Below are 9,076 nucleotides of genomic sequence, written 5' to 3'. Positions count from 1 at the left end.
GAGAGGGGGGAAGAGGGCGTTCTGGGCACTGGCTCAGCTCCACGAGTATCCCCTGACGCCTGCTCCGTGTGGGGCCCTGAGCGGGCGCGGAGGCTACAGGGGTGAGCCAGGTCCAGGGAGAGAGCCACGCAGCTGGCAGCTGAACAGTGTGACATGCCGCAGCCTCGCAGATCCTGCGGAGGACGCGGGCTCACTCAGTGGGGGTGTGAGAGGCTTCCTTGTGGGGAGTGGGGTGGGAACACTTGAGTCTGGTGTGAAACAGGAGGCAGCAGCCAGGCACGGAGTGGGGAGTGGACGTTCCAGGCAGAGGGAACAGTCTGAAGGGAGGAAGGGGCATGACACTCGCAGCGCATACAGGAATGAAGACACTGGGCACTGCTGGAGGGTTCGGAGGGAGGAACAGGATGAGGGAGGCTGGACGCCGAGGGTGGGGAGGCAGGGGGCCATGTCTGGGGACCTGAATGTCCTCCTGAGGCGTTTATCCGTCTTTCCCCTCATCGCCTCACTGGGGAGGCTAGGGTGAGTAGGAGAACAGCTGGTGGAGCTTAAAGCTCAGGACCCTCAAGCTGGGGGTCGGCCCACAGGGTCTCTCAGGCGGGGGCACTGGGAGCTCAAGCGCCCTCTGGCTGCTGTGTGGGGAGTGGCTTGACAGAGCCTACAGACTGGACCAGAGAGAAACCGCCACCGTCTGGGGATGTGGTCTGGGGACTTGGGCTGCTCGGTGCTTCCTGCTTGGAAACGGGTGCCCGGTGCCCTTCCGACTCCTGCTGAAGAGTGGGCTAGCAGCAGACACCCAGGCCAGAGGCCCCTGAGGACGCCAGCAGGGCTTGGGAGCCCCGCTCCTGGCTGCCAGTGCTGTGCGGGACACCCACTCCTCCAGGGCTCCACCCTCCTGGACGCTGCCTCGGGCAACAGGGCACCTGACGCTCTCCTGAGCAGACCGATGACTGAAGCGCTGTCTCCAGGCCACAAGAGACAGGCCCCCAGACAGAAAAACTGAGGTCCCCAAACCCCATGCAAACTAGCAATACTCCAGGAGGGCCTGAATTTGCTTTCATTCTCTCCAACCAAAACTTTACAGCAGAGTTCTAAACAACGCCTCCCTTACACCTTAAATGGTGTGTTTGTTCCCTGAGGGGCAGGAGAAAGGGTCTAGGTTTGGAGGGAGACAGACCTGTGTGCAAGTTCCAGTTCTGCCACCTCCTTTCCATTTCTCACCTTTTCCTTCTTTCCCTCACCTTTCCGACGCAGCTGAGAACACGACCTTGCAGGGCTGAGGCAAGGCCTAGAAGGCCTGTGGGTAAAGGACCCGGCCAGGGACCGGAGCAGGAGATGTGTGGTACAAGGCCAGACCCTCTGGTGGACCCTGGCTGCGCCCCCCTCAACCCCTCCTCAGGCTCCTGGCTCCTGCTGTGCCCCAGAAGGCCTGGCCTGCTGCTCCAGGCAGAGGAACCTGGCTCCAGGGCCAGTCACACGCATGTTCGTCACTTACTTGGCAGGCTTCCCAAAGGCCATGTTGTCTTCCTGTTGGGGGACAAGAGCTGAGGTCAGTGGGGAGCCTGCATCCAGCCAGAAAGACAGACCTGGGTTGGTGGTGGAAGTGTTGCGACTTAGAAGGAAGTATGTGGGGTGGGCACGAGGCGGGGCGTGGGCCCTGCTCTGGGGCTGGTGGGGTATCTCAAGTGCTTGCAGCAGCTTTCCTGCGTGAAGAAGGCGATGCAGCAGGAGTGCACAGAGCCCTGTGCCCAGAGGCCAGACACTCGGGGTACAGGCATGACTGCCCCTCCCTGTGGCTCCCAGGTAATTCTCTCACCCTCTCTGGGCCTGGTTTTCTCCAGGTTCTCTGGGCAGTCTCTGGTCTTTGCCCACAGGGAGGTGGTTTCCTTGATAGTATGAATGAAGACACCCTCTGACCTCCTGACCTGACAGTGGTGGCCCACACGGAGTCTGGCAGTGTGACTGCAGTCGGAGCAGGACATGGGGTGGGTTGTGGGGGGACAGAGGTTGGGTCTCAAGAGGCCTCCTTTGAGGGAGATGTTATAGCCGAGTCCTAGACCTGCCGCACAAGATGCGGAGTGCAGGAGTTGCACAGGGACAGAGTCTGGGTTTAGCATCTGCTCACAGAGCTGGTCAGAGATGAATTCTCATCAACGTGTATGACACTGAAAGTAAGGGTTAGGAAAGACCTGTGTGGTGTTAGAGATCATGGTAAGTATGAATCAGACAGGTTGGTACTGTCACACTCGTTCGTTTAGTTTCTGATGGAGAGGAAGCTGCAACCTTGAAATAGGCAGGATGCTGCCTGCTTATCTGGAGCAAGCCCACTGCCCCTAACATGGGCCCAGCCCCGGGGAGCAGACCTGAGAACACAGCTGGTTCCTCTAGAAGGCCTGCCCCTTCTTCTCCATGGCCACACCCAGGGGACCAGGTCAGCCTCCCATGTGCCCCCACCTTGTGACTCCCACCTTCTGAAGGTCCAGAGATGTAGTTCCAGGATGGTCTGACTCTCCACTCTTGCCTCTAACCCCTACCCATGTCTTGGTACCCCCGGGTGGGCCAAGGGCTGGGTCAGTTACTTAAGACTCCTTCTGGCCACACTGCCCTCCCGGCCTGTCCTGGAGGCAAGAGAAGGGGAAACGGGGTCAAAATACTGGTGGGGAGCAGAGGGCCAGGGCCAGGACTGTGGGGCAGCTGCACTCTCTGGATACTGGGGACACAGGAAGGCTGCCTGCTGGCAAGATAGGCCAGCATTCCACGGGAGCCTCAGAGCCCTCCAGAGCGGGCAGAACGGGGAACTCACCGACACAAAGTAGGGGCCAGCAAAGTCCCGAATGACTCCTGTGGATGTGCAGATGCCCATGTGGCCGATGATGGGGAAAAACCACCTGTGGGAAAAAAAGACATGGAAGGGCAGAGCTCAGGGGAGTTTTTCTGCTGATCAGACAGAGCTGGGACACTCCATCCGGCTGAGAGCAGATGAGTATAATACATGTGACGAGTGCCCATGAGGGTGGTGTGAGGGGCGGGGGAGTAGGGAAGAGAGGCTAGTGCAGACAACTAACAGAGCGGGGAATCCGCGTGCCCACAACACAGCTAAACTCTAGGACAGTAACACTGAGTGAGGTGCGGACGTGGAGCAACAGGAATGCTCCTTCACTGCTGCTGGGAGTATAAGCCGTTTCTACAGCTTTCGCAAACGGGCACTATACCCTCTACCTCAGCAACTCCACTCCAGAGTATACACCCCACAAAAGCAAACCTTTGGTGCCAGTGTCCACCAAAGCTGTGGACAAGAACATTCACGGCACCTTTATTAAAAAATAGCAGGAAAAAAGAAAAAGAAAATTTTTAAAAGAAGAAAAACACATAGCTAGAAAAAACATCTGTCAATCCTCACTGAACTGCACACTTACAAGTCCATGCACGTTACCGTATGTGATTATACCACAGTAAAGTTGATTAAAAACCAGAAATAAGCTAAATGTCCAACAATAATAAAACAGGCACGTAGACTGGGGTATAGTCACATAGTGGAATAGCAGGTAACAACGAGGAAGAATCAACTGTTACATACAACACAGATCTTCACAGGCATAAGCAGAGTAAACGAAATCTCACACAAAAATGCATGCATAGTATTCTGTTTATGTAAGGTTCAAGAAAAGGCAAAACTAATCTATTGTGCTGGAGGGAGAAGATGGGTTATTTCTGCAGAACTGACAGGCACAAGGGAGCTCCCCTGGATACTAAAAATGTCCTTTCTTGACCTGGGTGACGTGAGCACACACATATGGGGACTTCACTGACCCATACACTTAAGATTTGTACCCTTTATGCTATATCTTATATCTCAATAAAAAGTTATTTTTAGAAAAGTAGGGGGGAGCATTTCAACCAATATATATGTGTGTGTGTATGTGTGTTGGGTGGGGGTAGTTCAGAAGCTTCCTCTGAGGAACTGATGAAGAATGTGGTAGAGATCCGGACAAAAGCACAGTGTATTACGGGAATTGAGAGTTCAAACTTTTCCAAGTCACAGGCATTTACAAAAACCCAAATCTCAGTAGGACTCCTATATGCAAAACACATAGGAACTCCAGATCTGTCTGCAGTCTGAGAACGATGGCTCCACAGGAACTAGGTGGTAGAGAGACTGATCAGTTTAAGAAGGACTCACAGGGGGCAAAAAAACGGCCTCACAGGGCCAGCAGGCAAGTGATTTTAAGGCTGCCTGCTGGAGAGGTGGAGAAAAGCCTAGAGATGCAGCCCCAGGAAAACAATTATGTGGGGCTAGGACGTTACACAGGAGGTGACCTTTAACCCGGACCTGTGAAAGGACAGGATGTCAGGAGGAAGAAAGCAGAACTCCAAAGGAAGCAAAGCGCTGCCTGTGCCTGGAGAATGGGAGGACAGGAGTTCAGAGGCTCTTCTGGAACACTGGCAAGAGGTGACAGTGATCCCAAGCAGAGTACTGGTGGTGGGGTGGTGAGAAGCAGATGGCTTCACAAGATCTCTCAAAGGAAACTGGGTGGTTTTATGACGACAGAATGGAGCACTTCTGGGCTGCAGCTTGAGGACCTGAAAGGACGGTGGGGACCGAGTGGTCTATTTTAAATTTTTTTGCTGTCACATGGCTTGAGGGATCTTAGTTCCCACACCAGAGATTGAACCCAGGCCCCCACAGTGAAAAGCCTAAATCCTAGCCACTGGACCACCAGGGAATTCCCAAGTGGTCTTTTAAGAACGTAATCCAGATCCCGTCATTCCCTTGCTTTGACATTCATTGAAGGTTTCCTGTTACACTTATACTCCAAACTCCTTCCAGAATAGTCTCGTCTTGCTTATCCTCTGATGCCACCTCACTCTTTTCTCTAGCTACACTGCCCACTTCTGGTTCATCAAACACAGGAAGTCCTCCCACCTCAATGCTTTTTTTGTTTTTTGCTTTGGCTTTCATCCCAAACTGTCTTCTAGAGCTTTGAATAGCTGGTTGCTTCTTATCATTGATGCCTCAGCTCAAGCATCAACTTTGGAGGTTTTCCTTGATGATGCCATCTAAAGTGGCCACACACAACCCCAGGTACCCCAGATCCCATTACTCTGCTTTAATTTCTTCATAGCATCTACTACAATCTCAGATTACCTTGTTCACTGATATGGTCACTGTCTTTCCCCGTGCCTGCGTGCTAAGTTGCCTCAGTTATGTCTAACAGTCGTGTCTGCGATGCTATGGACTGTAGCCTGCCAGGCTCCTCTGTCCATGGGATTCTCCAGGCAAGAATATGGAGTGGGTTATCTCCTTCTCCAGGAGATCTTTCAGACCCAGGGATCGAACCCACATCTCTGTCTTCTGCAATGGGAAGCAGGGTCTTTACCACTAGTGCCACCTGGAAAGCCCCCGTCTTTCCCCACTAGCACGTAAACTCCAAGAGAGCAGGGATTTTCTCTTCAGTATTAGAGTAGCCCACAGGCAGTGCCTGGCACATGACTGGAGCCAAGCAGTCATTGACTAAATGCTGAATGAGTGAATGTCCTGCATTTAAGAGTGGAGTCAGGCTCTGAAGTCAGACCTGGGTGGAGTCTGGACTGTGTTTTGGGCAGGCGCTCACTCCCATCTCTCAGTGAGAGGCAAACGCTAATGACAGTGCCTCAGTGTGGCCTAATCGTGAGGATCAAATAGGATATGCTTGCAAAATGCCTGACACTTCCTTGTACTTGGTAGTTGCTCAATGTAGTTATCATGAGGTGTATAATAAATACTTGCTATATGACTGGTTGGACTGGTATATAAGTTGCTGAAGATTCATAGTGGCCACAGCACGGACATTCAGGATTATGGGAAAGGCCTCGGACCTCTCAGACCCTAATCTCAAGATCCCTCTCCCCCTCTTCCCCTCAATTTCTTTCATCTGGTTGGGGCAAAGATATGGCTTTGACCAGTACTCCACATACCATGGCTGCGCTGGAGGTCAGAATAAAGACTAGAGACAGTGACAGCGCCTGCGCCTGGGGAAGCCCAGAGAAGAAACTCTCAAAGTGTGTGTCAGTCTGGAAGCTCTGTGAAGGCAAGCTCCAAAGCTGCTTTGTGGACTACCGTATATTCAGACCTAGCGTGCAAAAGGGCCTCAAGATCTGCTTGTTGAATGAATGAGTTACTGCCCCTGGACCTCTACCTAGTAAGGTAGAGTATTTCAGTGGAAAAAGCCCTATGCTGGCTTCAAAGCCTTTGTTTCCTCATCTAGAAAATGGGGGTGATAGTATTTGTTTCCTTAGGTTGATGTGAGGACTGAATGAGACAGTGAATATAAATGTTTAGAACAGAGCCCAGAACAGAGTAAGTATCTACTCTTTGCTGTTTTCTGTAGCAGCCGTAGCTGTTATCAGGCTTTTCACGCAGAATCATCAACAGTTCTGAGGGGACAGACAGGTCTCTGGGTTCAGTTGCCTCCTCTCTGATACTGCCTCTCCAAAATCAATGACAGTCCCTTGTGCCTCATCCGTCCCTAGCTCTGCACCTGACGTCAGCAATCACCATAAGGCACACACTGGTCCACCTCTCTCTCCTGCTGGAGGGCGAGTCCTGTGATGGGAACATGAGCCCTCTGACAGGGGCACTAGATTCATCTTATGAACACCTGTACACAGATCTACATAGAAACGGAGTGTGCACTGCTTCTGGCCCCGATGACTGGGGACTGTGGTGCTTCCACTCAACATTGCTACCAGAGGTCTGAAGGGCAGAGGACTCTGCAAAAGTGTTTTTGAGAACAGGGGAAAACCAGAGAGATCTTGGGATAACAACACAATTTTTAGCAAAACCAATACATTCCCTCCCACTTATTCTCACATTAACATTTTACTTTCTTCATAGCACTAATCACTATCAGTTCTTTTATAGTTCGCCTGTTTACTGTCTATCTCCTTCCACCATGATTTAACTCTGTGAGAGCCAGGGTCATACCTGCTTTACTCACCACTGTATATTCTTATCACCTAGAACTATTCTAGGCACACAGGAGTCACTGAGCAGGTGTGTTAAAGGAATATTGAGTTAATCAATGAAAATACTTTCTTAAATATTTTTATTTTTAAAGGACTCAGACTTGGACATTCTTAAACAAATGCAAAAGCATTTGAAACAGAAACAACAGAAGTATTTTAACATGATGCAAGACTTAAGAAAAAAGCTCATTTTAGAATCAGAAACATATAAGGACAAAAATGATCCGTTCTCCATACCACCTGGCTGTTTTTGATACAGGGAACAAATAAGTCTATTCCATCAGGTGAGAGGGAACAGGTTGTGGTCAAAAGAGAGCAAGTCAGAAAACGGTGTTGGGCATGGCTTTGCTTACTTTTGTGTGAACCTGATCAAGACATTTAATGGTAGAGATCCATCATCTGAGACTATAATTCCTACCTCAGAAAGTGGCTGTGAAATTCAGAGAAAATGAGTGTAAAAGAGCTTAGCCAAGTGTCCCGCACGGGGGGGTAATGGGTATCATCAATTGTCAGGGCTGAAGCACCAGGGCAAACCAGCTCCCTACCTCCCTAACCCCGCGGCTCCTTGCTACAAGGCGCCAGCACTTTCTGGAGCACTTGCTTTCTTTTCTGACAAAGGCTGATCTGATGCTATAGAAATAACTTTGGTCTGATGGGCAGACTGCCTGACGCGCTTTGCAACAGAGATGGTGTGGTGATATTTCTGGGGGCCCTTCCAATGACGACATCCCAGGAGTCAGTGTGGTTCCAACCAAACTTCCATTCTGGGCCTCCGGACCCAGCAGGATGTCTTGCGTACAGGAAGTGACCAGTAATCGGCTGTTTAATGAATGAATAAGCCAGTGAATGAATGAAGATGTCTCTCTCACACTAAGTCAAGGGGCCCCTTTTCTGTACGCCCACAGGTCCTGAGCTTCCCAGCCTCTGAACCTCTCCACGGTCAACAACTGTCTCTCAGATCAGACCAGGTGTAACGAGAGCGAGGAGCCGGTCCCATCCGTCAGCACCACTGGCAACACGCGGGTGGCGGGGTACTGATGAACCCCGGCCCCTCGGGAAGGCTTTGCTGCGCGCTGGGCCCGGAGGCTGGCCCGGGGCCGCCGGAGGACAACGCGCCGGCCCATCTCTCCCTGTCCCGGCCGAATGCCAGAGAAGACTCACGTGAGCACCGGGATGGGCGTCCACACCACGCAGTAGGGGAAGCGGCTCCGCTCCACGTCCATGGCGCCGCTGCCAGCACCGCTAAGTTGCTTCTTGTCCGTCTCGGCCGCCGTCGGCGCCTCCACTTCCGCCATCCCGAGCGGGGGAGGCAGCGGCGGCGGCAACAGGAGCGGCGAACTCCCTTCCGCTTCCGCCATGACTGCGTGCGCCCTACCCGCCCAGCCCCTGCTCCAGTGCCGCTCGCTGGGTGGCGGCGTCACTTCCCGAAGATGGGGTCCGCCCGGCTTGGGTTTCCCCCCGGGAATAGGAGCCGCGTCCCTCTGGGCCCGACGCCCACCAGCGCCGCGCCGTCGCGCCGGCGGCGAGGCGCTGCCTGAGGGCATTCCCGCAGTCTAGTGCTAGAGCTTCATTAAGCACTCAGTAATTCAGTACGCTGAGGGTTTCTGAGAGGTGTGGTGCAGTCTCTACTTATTGGGCGCTCCTTAGGTGCGACGCGCCTGACATACATTGTTTTTAATCCCCACAAACTGGTTAGACATGCGAGAATTGTTGCCATGCCCTCCTCCAGAGGCTCTTCCCGACCAGGGGATCGAACCCACGTCTCATGTCTCCTGCATTGGCAGGCGGGTTCTTTACCTCTAGCGCCACCTGGGAAGCCCCTAGACAGGCGAACAAAAGTTCAGTCAGTTTAGTCCCTCAGTCCTGTCCGATTCTTTGCGACCCTATGGTCTGCAGCAAGCCAGGCCTCCCTGGTCATCATCAACTCCTGGAGTTTATTCAAACTCATGTCCATCGAGTTGGTGATGCCATCCAACCATCTCATCCTCTGTTGTCCCCTTCTACGGCCTTCAATCTTTCCCAGCATCAGGGTCTTTGCCAGTGAGTCAGCTCTTCGCATCAGGTGGCCAAAGTA

General features: G+C 52.5%; 1 protein-coding gene across 1 annotated transcript in view; it reads right to left on the bottom strand.

Moving 5' to 3' along the window:
* The window catches only part of TMEM222 (transmembrane protein 222), a 10,899-nt gene extending 2,528 nt beyond the window's left edge, over nucleotides 1–8,371 (bottom strand). The window contains exons 1-4 of the mRNA XM_010830256.1: nucleotides 8,164–8,371; nucleotides 2,801–2,885; nucleotides 1,492–1,524; nucleotides 58–173 (exon numbers count right to left, since the gene is read on the bottom strand). Of these exons, the coding sequence (XP_010828558.1) occupies nucleotides 58–173; nucleotides 1,492–1,524; nucleotides 2,801–2,885; nucleotides 8,164–8,360 (431 nt within the window). The 5' untranslated portion in view covers nucleotides 8,361–8,371. The remainder of the gene's footprint in view (nucleotides 1–57; nucleotides 174–1,491; nucleotides 1,525–2,800; nucleotides 2,886–8,163) is intronic.
* Nucleotides 8,372–9,076: the final 705 nt, after the last annotated feature.

This window comes from Bison bison, unplaced genomic scaffold (genome assembly GCF_000754665.1).
Source record: "Bison bison bison isolate TAMUID 2011002044 unplaced genomic scaffold, Bison_UMD1.0 scf7180017864516, whole genome shotgun sequence".
NCBI classification, from domain to species: domain Eukaryota; kingdom Metazoa; phylum Chordata; class Mammalia; order Artiodactyla; family Bovidae; genus Bison; species Bison bison.
Note: the sequence above shows the minus strand (reverse complement) of the source record. Positions and strands in the feature narration are given on the sequence as shown.